Genomic DNA, 16,849 nt, shown 5'->3' on the forward strand with positions numbered 1-16,849 from the left:
CATTTGAGAATCCAGCTCCATATCTCCTCTTTGAAAGTGCAGCCCCATAGCCCTCCTTTTTTCTCTCTCTCTCCCTTCAAATGTCTTCTCCTAGGACATCTAACATATATATGCAAGTTTGCTTGGGAACTCATGAAGAGACTATGTGCATTTGGTAGGTTCAACCTGGCATATTTTTCCCCTTGCTACTGATGCACATGGATCTTTCTCATGTACTTGTCTCCTGTTCCTCAGCTTTTCTCGACTATCGCAGGGCCTCAGGACCGAAGTCCTCCTGGCTGACCTGTCCTCTTTGGCATACGCCTTGGGCTCTGTTATCATATGCCTCAACAAGACTATGCTAGAAATCATTAGGGGATTTTTGCTGCACCTGGTGGGTATCTAAGTTATTAAACATCATCTATAGTCCTTGGAGGGAGAAGAAAATCCAGAAAACAGTTCTCCATTGGCTCTGAGGGTGCTTTTCTCCTGCCATGGGAACCATTGATAAAGTGGCCTTCTAACATCATGCTTAGTGCCGGGCAGTAATAATGTCTCCTCTCAGAGTGTTTCTCCTTCTGGAAGAATTTGGCTTTTTCCATCTCGCTCCATCCCTCCCATCTCTCCAGAGCATTGCCAGCACTTGTCTTAGGGCACTTTTCCAAAGCCTCTCATCTGTGCCGTGCTGGATTCCCATATGGAGAATGGTCCGAGGGTGGGATGGCAAGGCTGCTCTCCTGCTGCAGGGAGCAGACCGTGCATCACCTCCCGTTTCATGCCCCGTGCTTGCTCCCCGTGCCTTCTCGCAGCTCCCGTCAGCGAGCCTCGCGCTGGGAGGTTGGCTGCCCTCTTCTCTTACCACTAGTTCTGAGCCACCAACTTACCATCTCGGTTTGGGTGGGTTTTTTGTTTTCGAAAGAGGCTCTTTTAATTCAAAACACAACAAATTCCTGGCGGAGGCCACCGACAGATCATTCTCGGCAAGGGCTCCATGCCTGGGACTTGCTTTTCTGTGCTCCTTCTCTGACCTTCCAGCGACGACGCCAAAAACCTCTGTCGTGGGTTACAGATCAAAACTTCATCAACAGAACGAACCAGCACCCTGGGGTCAAAAAGCAGACCGGTGTTGCTGGTGCCAGCTTGTGTGTGTGGCCTAAAGACAAGTCTCCCGTCCCGCTCAAAGCTGGCCTGACCTGGAGGGGAGAGCGTGGCTGAAGCCCTGGAAGCTGGCACATGCCTGTGTTATACAGAGGAGCGCGTATACGCACACACACGCTATATGTTTACATGCTTGCAGGCCACCGCAGCCCCACTGCTTCCTCAGTTTGGAGGTTTCCCACTTAAACCATTTTGGTTTCCCTCGGATGTGTTGTTTTTACCTCTAATTTCCCACAAATGGGCGGTCAGGGAGTTCGCCCTGCCGCTCTCCTGAAGTTTTGCTTCCCCTGAGCTAAACGGCTTTTGCATGGGGGGGTTAGGCAGTGAAGCGCTCGTTAGAGGTCCGCGCGGGTGACTAACTGCTGTTTGCTTTCCCGCGTCCGTCCTGTTCTGCGTTTGGATTTGTCTCGAACGTTCTGGGGAAACAGAGGAAAAATGGGGGTTTGCGTAAGTGAATTTTGTGCTTCTTTCTTCCAAAGCCGGCTGCCTTGGTCTCACGGTTAAGGCAGCGGAAATAAAGAAGCAAAATCCTGAGCTATCGTAATCTGCTTGGGTGAACTGGCTGCCTCCGAATTATACAGCCAGGCGTACCAAGAATCTCATTTTTAATTACTGCAAAAGCGGCCGTTTCTGTGGCACTTGGCGGTGGATCACCGGAGCGCCCGACTTTGGCGAGCGTGCCGACACGAGCGGGATTTACGCCCACGCGAGGCGTGAGCATGTGCCCCTCTGCCTGGCTAGCTTCACCCGAATTTGGGTGAAACGGAGGGTGGGGAAGAGCTCTCGAGGATCGTGGCTGTGCAAATCGATGCGCGGGGAAGGGGAGAGTGACTCCTTGGTGCGTCATGGCCCCGTGGGCGCCTTCCTCCCCCAGGAAAGGGTCCCGTGGCCTCTCCGCCATTGGATTCAGAGAAGGCAGCGATGAGACTTCCCAGAAAGCACCCGCTGCTCTGGGCTGGCTCTTGGCGCATGTGTTGTCGAGGTCCCTAAATTAGGAAGTCGAGTTAGGAGCAGCTTTCCTCGAAGCAGGGGGCTTGTTTGGCCGGAGGGCTCGCGGCCGGGAGGCAGCAGGCCTGTTCCCGCGGAGGCGACGTGGCAGAGGAAGGGCAGCAGCCTGCAGCTTCCCGCATCCTTTGCCCAAAGCGCTGAGCTACAGCGTCGCCAGCGACCTGCGGCGCGGAGGTGGCTCGGGTTTTGCTGAACGCCCGCCAACCGTACAGAGGCAAGAAAGAAAACCGCTGTCTTTGCACCTAACCCGTATGTTTTGGCCCTTTTTCCTTCTAGCTGCTGGTCTGCTGCCTGCCCTCTCCCTCCCTCCGCGTCTCTCTCTATCCTGGCGGAGGAAGTGCCGCGATCAAATGGTAACGCTCAGGAAAACCTAGCCGTGAGCCGCAGCGCTCGCATCCCACCGTCTCGCCTTCCTTGTCGCGGGCTGCGGTGGACCACAGTCCAGACAGGCGGGCTTTCGTGCCGGCGGCGGAAACCGTGATTGCCTCTCCCTCCCGCTGAGCGCTAAATACGGGCGAGGGCCTATCTCGAATGCTCCTTATCGGGCACCGGCTTTGTTTACTTGCATGATTCCCTCGGCGCCTTATCAGATTAGCATGATTTCAAAGTGTCGAGAGCGTCAGCGCCTGCGAGATTTTTGCACTCGGCTTGCCTTGGTCTTGCCGCGTTCGGCTTCGGTGTAAGCGCGGTCTCGATAACAGAAAACCGTTCGGACAGAGGCGGTTTGCCTTTCATCAGAGATTAATGATAGAAGCGTGGAGACCGGTTAGCAAGGAGTGGGGCTTTCTCGCGTAGTTGCTTCGGTCCTTGTTACGTCTTTGGTGCCTGGCGTTTTGTGGGCTGCTGTTTGGGTGGTGGAGAAAGTGCCCACGTGGGAAAGTGCCTCCATGGGGCAGAGCGGGGATCGATTCCCAGTGGTGGGATCAGGCCCCATCTGATCCGGGCGAGTTTGGGGATGTGATGCGTGAACGTGCGCGGAGGAGGTCACGTGGCAGCTAGCCACCAGGTCATCCCTCCATCCTCCCTCCTTGTTCTCCGACAGTAATGGCAGTGCACATTTTATATACGCGCATGCCGTGTTATCACGTGGGAAATGAGATTTTCCTGTTCTTAACAGTGGCGACAATAATCAGACCGATATCCTTATAACATCCGGAACGATGAACATTTGTGCCTGAGGAGCACGGTTTGGAAGAGAGACTCAGACCCTGCAAAGATGCTGGCTCTTCCGAAAGGGGACGTTTGCCTGGGCCTGGGCAAAGCCCTGGCCAGGGTGATACCTGCTTGGTTTCGGTCTGCCTTGATGCCACTTTGCACCCCGTGCCCATCCATGCATCCGGCACCACCGGGATCCAACTACAGAGGAGTTTCGCCTTGCTTGGAGAGCTGCGTGGAGCAGAAAACAGGCTAAGGCTTGCCTCGCTGTGTAGCTGGGGGTGTCCTTAGCCACAGCTAGCCAACTCGGTGAAATCAGCTCTGCCTTCCCCGTCCGCACCGTGCTCCCGCGCGCTCAGAGCCAGTCACAGCAGCCCCCTCCCTCCTGTGCATCTCTCCTGTCCCCCTTTCGCCAGGCTGCAAAAGCATCGGACGGCAGCGTCTGCATCGTAGTTTGGATTCAGCCGGAGCTGAGGATTGCCTTTCCTAACGGGAAGGGTCTGTGGTTATTCCTGCTCGCCAGCCCTCCCCTAAAATTCCCCCCCTCTGCTTGCTGGATCGTTGCAAGGCACTAATTGCCCCGCGCCGCCATCGACCCGTTGGTCTGCAACGCAAACGCTCTGGAGGTGATTTTCTGCCTGAGCCAGCCTGCGGCTGACGCAAGTGCTGGCGTTTGTTTCCGTGTTTTTAATTTCCTGCAAAGAAAGGCTTTTGTGTTGCTCTGGATGAGATGCCTGTGCCTCTCTCTCTCTCTCAGGCCACGAGGGTTTCAAGGAAAATTGGCACTAACGATACCCACTTCTTGTGTAATTGAAGTACGTGGGTGGGAATTGAAGGTCCTGCTCAGTCATGTCTCCTGTCAAAACTGTTACCCCGGGTCTGTTCCTTGAAGCATCGAGTGGCTTCTCACGCTCCTCTTTAGTCTTGCGTTTGGGACAGATCGGGAGCAATTCAGGCTTGTTTTGCTGGTAGCTAAATACTTGGAGACAGAGGGTGTTGATTTTGCTCATCTCGTAGGATTCAGACATCCCTTCTGTAACAGCTGCCCGCAAAAAAATGATGCCAGGTAACAGTCCGAGCCCCTGGCGAGTGCAGCGTGCGTCACGCGCAGCAAAGAGTTAATTTTCCTCTGGCTATTGCTTCCAGCAGCCGTCAGCAGAAGTGCTGGGCTTTGCTGCGGCCGGCTCCGGCGAGGGGGCGGGTGCGCGGATGAGGTAATGTCAGCAGCTCCCCGTGCGCCGCTGCTAGGAGGCTATGCAAAAATAACCCGACCTGCCGTCTTTGCCCTCCTCGCCTTGCACGCGCGGTTTCAGCTTACCTGGAAGGACGGAGAGCTAGTGCACGCGCGCGGCCGGGCGCCGGGGGGCTGCGAGCGGGGAGGTGCAGCCCATGGGACGGGAGGGTTTGGGCGTAAAGAGCGGAATGAACTTTGCGTCCAACTCCTGGGAGCAGCCTTGTCTCCAGGAGGGCGTTTGCAAGTAGAAATGGGTCACAGTTGTCCGCCCCTGAATCCTAACCAAATTTTGGAAAAGCAAAGTGTAACGTAGCACCTAGCTCCCTCCGGAAGACTTTCGTTGATGATCTGCTTGACTCACTCGGACCCCTTTAGATGAAGGGCTGCAGCCGGGCTACATCAGTGATGGAGAGCAGCTCTGCGGGGTGCATGTAACCGCACGGGCAGGAGTGGAGATGTTCGTGCCGTTTGCAGTCCTGGCGCCTTTCCAGGCTGGGTGGTAAATCCCTGCCCTGGGGCAGATGTGTTGCTTAGGCAGGAGGGATGGTTTGCGCTCGGCCGGCGCCTCACGCCGTGCTCTTGGAGGGATGCTGGCTTGCAGGCAGTAAGTCGTGGCCTTAAGGACTTCATCCATAAAAATGATAGTGTCGCTTGTGCTGCTGTTTGAAAAGGATCTGCCCGAGTTCGTGTGTGCAATCCTGGCACCTGCGTACTTGGCTTCCAGGAATGGTGAAGATTTGTAACAGCTCCAGGATAACTCAGCACCTCCCGGCCGAGGAAAGACTTGCCCAGTTGAAGCAAAGTACTGAAATACCCCCTCTGCCTGTCTCCAAGCTTGCAGATAAAGTAGGAAAGGGGGAGGTGGAAAGAAAGAAGCGTCTCATAGACATGACCTGGACAGGGTGCCCTTCAAGCACGAAGCTCGTGGGCTACCAACCACCAGCCCAGCTAAGGCAGAGGGACGTGCATGAGCCCACGCGAGTCTTGGGAGGTTTGTGCCGGGCACCTCTGGAGAAGCGGCTCGTAGGCTCTGCGCTGCAGTGGGTCCCGTAGATCAGCACACCGTGGCACCGCTGAGACTTTGCGGGGGTTAGTGTGGGACACGCAGGTGCCCCACGCTGTGTTTCTGGCCCCTGCCCGCAGCCCCTGCAAGGTGCCACACGGCCCTTAGCAGCTGCGCGGTTCAGCTCTCCGGCATTTTGACACAGAGGCTCAAATTCTCCACTGGAGCTTGAAAATGGGGAGGCTGAGAATGGGATGAAAATTTGCAGGTTTGAGAGCAAATATAGCTTGCTTCACCTGCCTAAACACCTCTCTCCTGCAAAGGGAACTTGCATGGCAAACAGGTCCTTTCCCCAGGGAAATCCTGGCCTTTCATTAGCGAAAGGGGATCCAGCTGCACTCCAGCTGCAGACCGAAGGAGTCCCTGGTTTTGGTTGCAGGTTGGAGCCTAATGGAGGGAGAAAAAAGCAAGTGATTGGGTTTCTGCGGCTGTTTTTCCTGACTTCAGAGCCAAAGGGAGGCATGGAAACCCCTCATGGTAGTGGCACGGGTGCTGCCGGCGATGGCTCCATGGGTGCTACAGCCATGAGGGCACAGATGGCTTCGGGAAAACGGGACAGCATTAGAAAACCAGGAGAAAAATAAAGGCGAACTGCTTCGTGGAAGGCATGGCGTGTCGTGCTACCTGCACAGGCACCAGGCTGTCCACTTGCTCTTCCAGTGTGTGGTCTCTATGTGGGCAACCCTTAGGCCAGCAAACAGCTAAAAGAGGAGCATACACAACGTCTGGAAGAAAGAGAGATGCTCTTGCTGCAGCTGGAAAGAAAATTCGTCTTGAGGACTGGCTGCACCAGGAAACAGCAGTACTTCAGTGCTGTAGGAATTAAGCTGTTTCATCTGTCTCAATATATAGTTGGCATACAGTCTAAATCCCCTGTATTTAAAAGAGAAAGAAGGAGTGGAAACGAGGAGCAGTGCATTTCATGTATTTATCTGAACATTGATAAAAGTCAGCATTTTGTGGGCTCCAGCACCCTATCAGCACACGCTTCCAGATACAAAAATCTTCCTACCCGAAGCATATTCATCCTTTAAATGTCATTCCTCCCTTCTGCCCTAAGAAGCTTCCGTGAACTCGTGCAAATATTTGCTCACCGTTCAGTGGCTATTTGGATAGTCCCCAAATCCCGGCACTCGGCGGTACAACGGCGCCGCGCACCGCCAGAGAACTCCCGGCCGGAGGCAGCGCCGGCAATAACCTGCCGCAACCCCGTCATCTGCAGGCCGTTGCCCAGGGCTCTGCAGAGCCCTTGAGCATTTTTCTCCGTTGAATTAAGAAACGGTGCCGGATTGGGTTCTGCTGGTGTGGTTTGCAGGCAGCGGAGGCATCCTGAGTGCCCACGGTGGGTGAAAGTCCCTGGTTTGGCTCCTCCATCCCGGCGGCGTGCCAGGCATCTTTGACTGCTGGAACTGGCCCAAATGCATGGCTGCGCCCTTAATTGGGATCAGGGGCCGGGATGCGCCGGGGACTCCAGAGGTGTAAATAAATCAGTCAGCCACATGGCGTCATTTCTGCTCTGTGCAAACGCAGCCGAGGACGTGCTGAGCCGAAAGAGTAATTTTAATTAGCCCGTACTCCTTCCCTAGCTGCATAACTAGCGTAGAGACGTTGCCATTCCTGCTGCTCCTCAGGGAGCAGCGCCTGCCCTTCTCCTGCCTCGGCGTCCATGCCGGCAGTGTCCCTTTGGGCCAGCCGGCGCCTGGTGAGCATCTCCATCAGCTTTGCTGAGAAAGGGTGGCACCAGCTCCTGGAGATGCAAAGAGAAGCGGTCATGAGCCGGGCTCCCCTGGGTGTCCTGGAGCACGGGCTTTGAGACCGGCACGTCTTTTTGAAGAAAGATTTTTGGCCCCAGACGTGGGGGCAGATGGAGAAGAATGGAGAAGCACTGTGCCGCTCTCCCTTCCCAACAAACTTTTCGTTGAGGTCTTTCTAGCAAGCTAGTTGCTAGTAGCTCCTGCAGAAATTATCGTTATGCATGATAGCACCTGGGACTGTTAGAAAAGCTAAATTCTTTGCACGAGGAGGGAGCTAAAAATTTTCCTTTTAAAACCGGGCAACGGAAAGTTTGCAGTTGTTTTGAAGATCGAGTACGCTCACAAGGTCCTGCAAATTGTTTATGGGGCCACAGTGACGCTTCATTGAGTCCCGCTGAGCCGACACGATCCCTCTCCAGCGGTTCCCGCGGTGCCTGCAAATGTTCTTAAATCGCTCGATGTCTCTGGTTGGGAGCTATTTCTCTCTCTTTGATGCCGTGGTCTGAAGAAATGGCCCCGGTGACCTAGGTGCTCTTTGAAACAGCTTTTTGAGTCTCCCAATTTTTATGAAATAAAGGTGGGATGAATGTGTTCATCATTTCCCTGCAGTGACGGGCACCGGCTATAATATACTCCCTTGCCCGTGAGTAATAACAGCGGTTTCTGTCAGACGGCCGCGATAACCGGGGTCATCGTGAGTAATTCCCTGCGTGGGTAATTTCGACTATTCACACGAACGGTGTGAAATTCAGACTGGTCATTACACAGGGTGGAGTCTGAATGGAACTGTCAATAAAACATGAGAAAATTGCACTGGGTACGTTCACACGTTTTGATGTAAACCCATAGATAGTCTTTTAGTTAATCCTTAACCGAATGAAAATCTGTAACAGCACAAAAGGACTGGGATGAGATAAATCTCCCTTGAGAAATGGGTCGAGATCGCTGCGGGCCCTGCCGCCAAGAGACCTTGCCAGGCTCCAGGTGCTTGTTTTTTCTTCAAGAATGCTTCCCTGCTTGCTCCTTTCCTTGTTTTTCTTTCTTTTTGTCCGTCTGTCTTTCCCTTACAGCCTTGACGTGGTGGGAAGTGCAAGGCCTCTGCCTTTCAATCCTGCCTTGAAGTCCCCGGAGCAGCGGCGGCCCCAGCCGCGTCCCGCCGGGGTGCTGGGAACGCACATCCCCCGGGAAAGCGCTCCGGGAAGCCGCAGCAATGGCTGTTCTCACCCTGTTTTCTGACGCTTAAATCCTTGCCAAACTCCCTCTTGGGCAAAACTTTTCCTGCTGCTTGTCTGTCTTATGCTGATTTTTTTTGCATTTTGTATTGTGAAATGGGTATAAAGCTCAGCTAAACAGGTCAGCTGTTTTCTGAGAGCAAGCTTTGGGGGGGGGAGGATTTTGTGCCCATTTTAGAGACAGGAAACTGAGGCACATAAACATTGAGGTTAAACATATGAAATGTCAGGCTGTCATTTCCTCGCTGCGGGGTGTTTGCGTTTATATGAACCCAACAATGTTCTTTTGACAGTTTTGTGAGTGGGATAATACCTAAATAGGAAAATGAGATGACAGGTTTCACAGCTTCATTATTGAGGGAGTTTAGAAGAAAAAAAAACCCTCAGTTCTGCATGCTCTGTTAAGAGAACGTGTCAGAAACACAGGCACACGGTTAGCGATGGCCGAGTTCCCCGGCTGCGGATACAGCCCCGCAGGGATGCCCAGGCACCCCGTCAGGAGCACATTTGGGGGGCAAAAAGGAGGCCAAGGAAGTGATTAAAAACAAAAAAAAGCTCGAGGTTGACGTTCAGCTGTGGCCCTGGAGAAACCCGCTGCCCTGTCGGCCGGGCGCTCGGGACCCTGCAGGGCTGCTGCGTGCCGAGGCGCCGTGCCGCGGGGTGCGAGCTGACCCCATGGCCAGCCGAAACGGAGATCGCCTCTGGGTCCAGCCTTAACGGGGAAAAAACAGCAAAAGCAGCCTGGCTGCAACAGCAGCAACCTGTTTGCAGAAGAGGCTGGAGCTGCTGAGCTGGGGGTTAGCTCAGCCCCGGTTCGGGACGGGAGGTGATTTTGGCCGAATCAGAGCCGTGGCGTTTCTGTCTTCCTTCTCTCGTGCACAAAAGCATTAGCTTTTTGGACCTAATCATCTTGTTTCCCAACGCTCAGCCGAGCGGCGTGCTTTCATCTCGCCGAGCTGTTGCGTTCGGACAGGTCGCCCGGCGCGGGAGCTACGTCGGGCGCTCGACTCGCGCCGGAGCCCGGGGCTTTCTGCCGAGCAACCACCTCGCGCCGCGCTGCAAAGCGCCTGCTGTGCTTGTCTGCCGTCCGTGCGGCAACAAAACATGCCTCCGCTCCCGGGTATGAAGCGAGAAGCTGGCAGGTTTTGTGTTTTGAGGCGAAAAGAAAAACGGTACTTGCAGCCTCGCAAAGGTCAGGGTTTGCACGGTGAAATCCCCGAGGCGCTCGCTTGTCCCGCTGCCGTGGGGCAGCTCCAAAGCTCTTTCTGGGGTTTTGCACTCTGTGCAAAGCGGTAAATCTCTTTACCAAAATTTAACCCCTTTTGCATTGCTTTCCGGGAGCGAAGAAAACAAAACTTTCCATGCCCTAGCATCACAGCGGGGTTTTCTTAGCCTAATTTCTCAAAAGGAAGGAGGTTTATGTGGCTGTCCTCCTCCCACTCCCGCCCCATGGTTTTAAGCGTGCGTGGCCGGTTTCCCTCAGGTTTTTCCTCCTCAGAAATACAACGTTCCTCAAAAGTTTCTCCCCATGGACCAGTGGCCGTTGTGTGCTTCTGGGTCGTACCACGCTGTGGCACCCACAGGCCTTGGGGTGGGGGGGGAGGTTGCACTTTTTGCAAAATTTTCCACTTGGCAGAGCTGTTATTTTTACTGCCTGGCCATTCCTGCTATTGCAGGAGCGCTCTGCCTGTCGTTTTAATACAAGTCAGATTCTAGCTGTCACTTTTGCAGGAGGAGGCTATAAAAGGTGAAATAAGTACAGCGCAAGGGATCTAAAGCCAGAAGGCTAATAAAAAAAACACAGCATTTTTTAACTTCGTTATTCTTTAACATTCGGAGTTAACGGTGGCTGCAAACATAAACCCTCTAATGATAAACTGAATGAGCAATTGGTTCATTCTGCGTACCAGAACCAAAATAAATCAATGAATAACACATCACACAGAGTACTCTGCTGTAATGCAAAAATTTCCATACTGACTCAAAATAAGCACTTATGAGACGAGCCAACTTACCACGTCAAAGAACCGAACAAGCTCACCACCTTCATTTCCCTCTGAGCTCCACAATAAATCCATCATATATCTACATTTTCGCTGGAAAGGTAATAGATGGCCGCAGGTGGGTATCTGATTGCAGTTAAGTGGGAACTAGCTGCATGTAAAAGAGCTCAGCGTATCCCTTCGGAGGAAGGGGATCGTTCCCTCTTTGGCAGTCCTTAACACAGTGCTGATCCGATTCTGTGTGGGCAGGTGATGTGCCTTTCCACCGTGGAACTGCTCGTTCTCCAGTTGCTGTTGTGGACCCTTCGTTGTAGCCCTTTTAGAAGAAGTCTAAACCCATTGAAATTAGGTGCGGAAAAGAAAAAAAGTTCCAGTGGTGTTCTGCTTTCACATAGGTTTTGGGGTGTTTTACAGCACTCTTTAGTGGTCAGGCTTTTTCCTAGTGTTTCTCCTTCTGCCGTGTTGGCTGCATGAGGCTGGCAGACCTTTAGGGAGTCTGTCTCCAAAATATGGGAAATAAAGACACAAAATACTGATATTTTCCCATGGTCACGCAGGGGAGTTGCAGAACCAACTCGCAGGTCTGGGCTGGAAACCGCGGGACCTTCCTTCCCTCCTTCTGGTCCCCTTAGCTGCTGATGGAGACTGTTGTGGTGGAAGCGTCATCATCTGGCCGGCATTTTGTACAAAACGGGTTTTGTAAAAGCGCCGTGTAGAGCATTGGCTTGCAGGGTTTGCAACGTTTCCTAGCACTCTAGAGGCACGAGTTCAATCCATAGTTGGGTCTCGGCCAATGTTTGTTGTCCTACCTGGAACCGGGATCGATTGTTTGAGCTTAGGAGCCAATTATGGCCGATGTGATACTCCCCACCCCTTGTCCCAGGGTGTCGTCTGCCGTGGAGGCAGGTCTGCTTCGACCGCACGTGCCAAGTGGGCCAGTGAGGCTCAGGATGGACCTCAGGCGTTGTAAGTCACCCGCGGTGTGAATAAGCAGTTTAACGCATGCCTCGCAACCTGATTTGACACGCGTTTGTCAGGTTTGGGTTGACCAGCGCTTGGCGTCCCTATAACATCTCCCTTGGAGGAACCGTGTCCCGTATGACGTCTGTCTGTCTGCTTGGGGACACTGCAGGTTTCATGCACCGCGGGGAATTTTGGATAAGAGCAGCTGCTGTGTCGAGCAAAATCACGCTGGAGACGGACACGGCGCCCTGGCGGCAGGGATGATCACGCCTTGCGCAAGTTTGTGGGTTTTGACGCCGGCCAACGTGGGTGCAGTGACAGCAGGAGCCTGCGGCCCCTCTCTGCTTGCCAGGGGTGGTCGTGATGGTGGGCAGCAAGTTGCGGCTGTGGAGCGGGCGGGCGGCTGAGCTGGTCCTCGGCGCCTGCCCTGCAGTATTACACAGCAAAAAGCTTCAAAACGGATTAAAAACAAAGAGCCCAGTTAGAGTAAGCAGAACCCAAGTCTCCGGCTTGTTACAGGTCGTCCTCAGCCGGGATGGGATGTCCCCGTGATGAGAAGCAGGGAGCGACCCGCGGGCTGCCGAAGCAGCTGCGCGCGGGTCTCGAGAGCCTGCCGGAGCCGTTTCCGCGCCGGCCCTGCGGCGGAGGATGGGGGATGTGTCCGTGGGGTGCTTGGGGCTCGGCCCCCCGGGAAGCGCTTGCTCGCCGGTCCCGCGTTTGTGTTCCCCATCCTTCACCCCGTTACTGGAGGGCAACGGCCGTCCCGTCACCCACCCGTGGGTGGGTTGGTGCCCAAACACAGGCGCTTCCTTATTTTGCTCTTTATTTATTACCTTACTGTGCCCCAGTGGGCCTGCGTTCACGTTACGCCTGGTGTCTTCGGCGCTCCTCGTGCTCGCGTTTAGCAGCTTCCTGGGCCAAGCGTCTCCCCCCGTGGCTTGTTTGACGCTATTTAAATGAATTTGCGGAGCCTCTAGTCTGCATTTGTTTCACTAAAATTCGGGCTGTGCTTCTCCGTCCGGCTGCCTAGCGGAAGCAGCGTCCAGAAGCAGCGTCTCAGGCGCTTGCTGTGCATTTGTTGTAACGCTAATTGAATTATGAGAGGCAGGTTACTTAAGCAAACAAAATGGCCCTTGTCACACTTGGTCGGGCGTGTTAAACCCATTTAAACCAACGCGAGCAACGCTGCCCGGCAATTACAGGCCTAAGTGGCAAATCAGCCTTTCCGCCCCGTGCGGAAGAGGTCGCCGAGGGCTTGGCGGGGCGGCGCTGCTGCCGGCGGAGCGAGACGGGATAACGCGTCCAGCCCCCGGGAAGCGTCGCCCCTTCCGCCACGTCCCTGACCCGAAAGAGCTTCCTAGTATTTAATGAACTGCAGCCAGACCCGCGTCGCCCGCGGAGAGCAGGGCTTTGGGGATGGGTTTGCAGCGAGGCAAGGTGTCGCTCGAGCTTTCCCTGATTTCATAGCCGGGCTGTTTCCATGGCCTGGGGGATGCGGGAACTGGAACTGGCCTGGCCTTGCTGCTCCAGGCTGCCAGGGAGCGAATGCACGGCCAAAGAAGGAACGCATCGTTTTTTTCTTTTCCTTTATTTATTTCGAAGGCAGGAGCAGAGGTGGGAATAGAGGAAAAAAAGCATCAGCTGCTTATTAGATCAGCACAAGTTGTTTTGAGCCCTAGCTTCTCCACGCCGGTTGATGTAGCAAGCTGTGTTTCGGGGGTGTTTTTCTGGTGCAGGCGGCCATCCGATCGGCAAATGATATTTTGCTGCAATAATTGTCTGCAAGCAACTTTTGCTGTTCTCTCCAAGGTAACGTGCTGTTGACAAATGCCCAAACTTACCCCCTCTCCCTGGTGTCTAGTTTTCCTTCCGTGCAAGCTCTGATTATTCGGTGAAAGAGAAACATTGGCCTACGAAGCTAAACAGCAGAATGCAAAAGCCAAACCCTCTGCGTCCCAACTGTTTGCCCTGTGTTTGCTCAGGGTTGTTTTCATGCCACACACAACTGAGGTTTTTGAGGAGAGCAAAACAAACAATACTTGTTGCTCAGTTCATTTAGGTTTTTCAGCACTGTCGTCATCTTGCAGCAGCGGCGCCTGGGGGCTTTGGGGGAGTGAGGTTATGAATTTATTCTGGAGTCTGGAGCTGTACAGAAACAGCTCCCAAAGGCTGTATGAAAGAAGATGACGGAGGAGCCAGGAGTGGGTGGACAGAGTCGGAAACTGGGTATGGAGACAATATCAAAATAATAATACCGTTCAGGCTGAGGATATGAGAACTGGATGAGGTTTCGACAAGCCTGGTTCGCCCTGCTAGAAAAGGGAATTGAGTTTTTAGGCAGCGTCGGCGCCCTTGGAAGTTCTGTGCAGTGTTTGGCATAGCTCTGATCTCCGTGGGCACATCCACGGTGGCTGGGTCTGTATCTGAGGTTGAGTTCCTTAAGCCAAGCGGATCTAAGTGCGTTTGCAAGAGCTGGGTCTGAACTGTTGGCTTCTGTAATTTGCCAACCCAAAATCCAAAGTCCAGAAAATCTTAGCAAAGTTTAGGCCTTCGTTCCAGAGTCTGTGTCTGGTTTTATGGGCTGTTAATACATTAAGATTTCTTTAAAATGGTTAAGAATTTTTATTGAATGGTTTAACTACAGGTTTTGAACTACTTAAAAGCAAGAGATGAGAAGCAAATGGAATGGAACTGGGTTGTTTTTAAGATTTCTATTACCTTCATGTTTGATCACCTTGCAATCTCTAGTGTATGTGTCCATCCCTTGCAGAGCCATGGGGCTCTTATTGGCTGCGTTAGAGATGGGGGCAGCAGCCTCCAGATGTGCAGGAAGCCATTGGTGGAGCAGAGTATCTGCTCTGCATCTCCAAAGTCTTGGGCCAGTGCCCAGACTGCTCTGTCAACCTGCATTTCCAGTCCAGGAGAAGAAAATTTAAATTGAGAGCAGTAAAACTAAATAAAACAAAAGAGAATAGAAAAGCCTGAGTAAAGCAGTTGGAGAAATTAGGTGAAGGAGGAGAGAGATTCGAGTTAAGTCAAGGCCCTCAGGCTGCCTCCATGGGGAGATATCAACAGTGCTGGTCACCAGCATCCTAGCAAATGGCTGAGGCTGATGTAATTCCTTGCATCATCCTTGAAAATCTTTGTCAATCCTGCAATGGAAGTTGATGCAATGAGCACATCTTAAAAGGAGCATGGTACCAAGCTGCGAAGCAGTATGGAAAGCCAGGGAGGTGGGCTGGATAAATGGGCTCATTTTGTTCCTTGCACTGAGGTCTGTGCAAACCACATACGGACCAGACAGTAGACCTGGCTCTCTTTAGCTCTAAAACAAGCTTCTGTCCTTTCTCTCCATCTCTTTGCAGAGCTCCCTTCCTCAGAACACTTGAGCGTGGCAGATGCTACGTGGCTTGCCCTCAACGTGGTGTCCGGCGGAGGTGGCTTCTCCAGCTCCCAGCCCATCGGCGTGACCAAAATTGCCAAGTCAGTAATAGCACCGCTAGCTGACCAAAACATCTCAGTGTTTATGCTCTCCACCTATCAGACGGACTTCATCCTGGTAAGCAGACATGAGAGGACCAGGCAGCTTGCAATGCTGCACGCTACACCAGATGAAAGTTCAGCTGGGCAGAGTTTTAGTGACTCTTCAGGGAACAAGTTGTTTGAGGAGCAGCAGAAATACCAAAGTCTGCTCTCCCCAGAGCTCTGCCTCTTGCAGTTAGGCTCTCTGACATCTCAGAAGCTTTTCAGATGGGATGAAGTATTTGTTGTGCCACTGTTGGGTGGATTATCTGGTATCTAATTAAAGCACTGAGCCCACACTGCAGTCTCTCCCTTACTGGAGGCACTGGTGGGATTTCTCACCTTCACTCAGACATCGGTTTTCTAAGAGTTGTAGGAAAATAGTGTCTGCTGTCAGATTGGTTGATGATGGCCAAGAGGCTCCAAAGTTGTTTTGGGGATGGGCACACTGGCTGTCTCTCACATATGCGCACGCATACATAGGGCACAATCTTTATTTCCTTAGGAAACATGGCTTAGGAACAGGCAGTGCTAAGTTCTTGATGGGATGCTGAAAGAGGAGAGGTGAAACACATTCATCTTAGTAACTGCAAGCTGATTCAAGCTTGTGCAAGTCCTCTGAAGTCTCTTCATAGATCTGAAAGTGTTGTGTTTAATCCTACTGATATTTGCAGTAACATCACTAAATATGCTTCTCCAAACACACATCAGGATGATAATTATCCTTATGCACCTGCTGGCTCAAGGAGGAGTGATATGTCTACTTTTCTGTACCCTAAGAGTACATAACCTCCACTGCAGCATATTATTGTATCTGGCACGCATCGTCACAAGCAAATCCTGTTGTCATCTTCAGGTACGTGAGCGAGACCTGCCCTTCGTGATGCATACACTGGCTGCTGAGTTCACCATCCTCAGAGTAGTGAACGGGGAGACGGTGGCTGCAGATGACCTTGGGATAACGAACGGATTTGTCAAACCAAAACTGGGTAAGGACCGGGATGGTTTCAGCTTTCTGGGAAGGTGGTCTCCATGTTAGATGGGGGTGAGGAATCTGCCTAGTACATAGCTGCAACATTTTGGTGAATATTTATCTTTTTGTAGGATAATAAACCATCTTAGCCCATGCCTGAGTGTGTCCCAGTTCAACCGAGAATTTGAGTAGGTCCTTAACCTACACAACCTACCAGGAGCAATGTTGATGAGCTTTGCTGTATTTGAGTCTTATAATTCTATTTTCATGTCTCTGGACATCATGAATTCTATCTCGCCTTTTGTAGTACAGAAAGTTAAAATACAATTCATTTTCAGTAGCAAAAATAACGTTGTCTGTAGCCCACAGTTCCATGTTTCAGCATTTCAAAGGTAAATAGCTTATATAAAATCTCGTTTAAGCATTGCAGGCACAGAGAATATTGTTGTTCAACTTTCACGCTTCAGTATCAGTCAGGATCAAGGCCACCGTGAGCTCCGTGCCATACAAAAACTGAGGATGTTTGCAGTTTGCAGAAACAAGCATCGAACAAAAGGCACAATCAGGAAAAGGAAATGCTTAAATACGTAGGTTTACCCACGCACCTGAGTGTAATTTTGTGCCCATAGCCAAACAAAGCGGGGATCAGTTATTATGAAGCGCTGCTCAGCCTAGTCACTCGATAGCTATAGATCATCTTGTTTAAAAAAACGAACGTTATACAAAAAGTGTGAAGGAAGGGCACAGTGAGAGGGGTGTTGATGGTGCACAGGTATGCAATTTGTTCTGTTGCCGTGTTTAATAA

General features: G+C 52.4%; 1 protein-coding gene across 1 annotated transcript in view; it reads left to right on the forward strand.

Annotated features, from left to right (window-relative positions):
* Positions 1-16,849, forward strand: part of CASTOR2 (cytosolic arginine sensor for mTORC1 subunit 2) — a 117,009-nt gene that overhangs the window by 89,226 nt on the left and 10,934 nt on the right. Inside the window, exons 3-4 of the mRNA XM_067309478.1 lie at positions 14,915-15,108; positions 15,928-16,060. Coding sequence (XP_067165579.1) covers positions 14,915-15,108; positions 15,928-16,060 — 327 coding nt within the window. The remainder of the gene's footprint in view (positions 1-14,914; positions 15,109-15,927; positions 16,061-16,849) is intronic.

This window comes from Apteryx mantelli, chromosome 22 (genome assembly GCF_036417845.1).
Source record: "Apteryx mantelli isolate bAptMan1 chromosome 22, bAptMan1.hap1, whole genome shotgun sequence".
Classification (NCBI taxonomy): Eukaryota; Metazoa; Chordata; class Aves; order Apterygiformes; family Apterygidae; genus Apteryx; species Apteryx mantelli.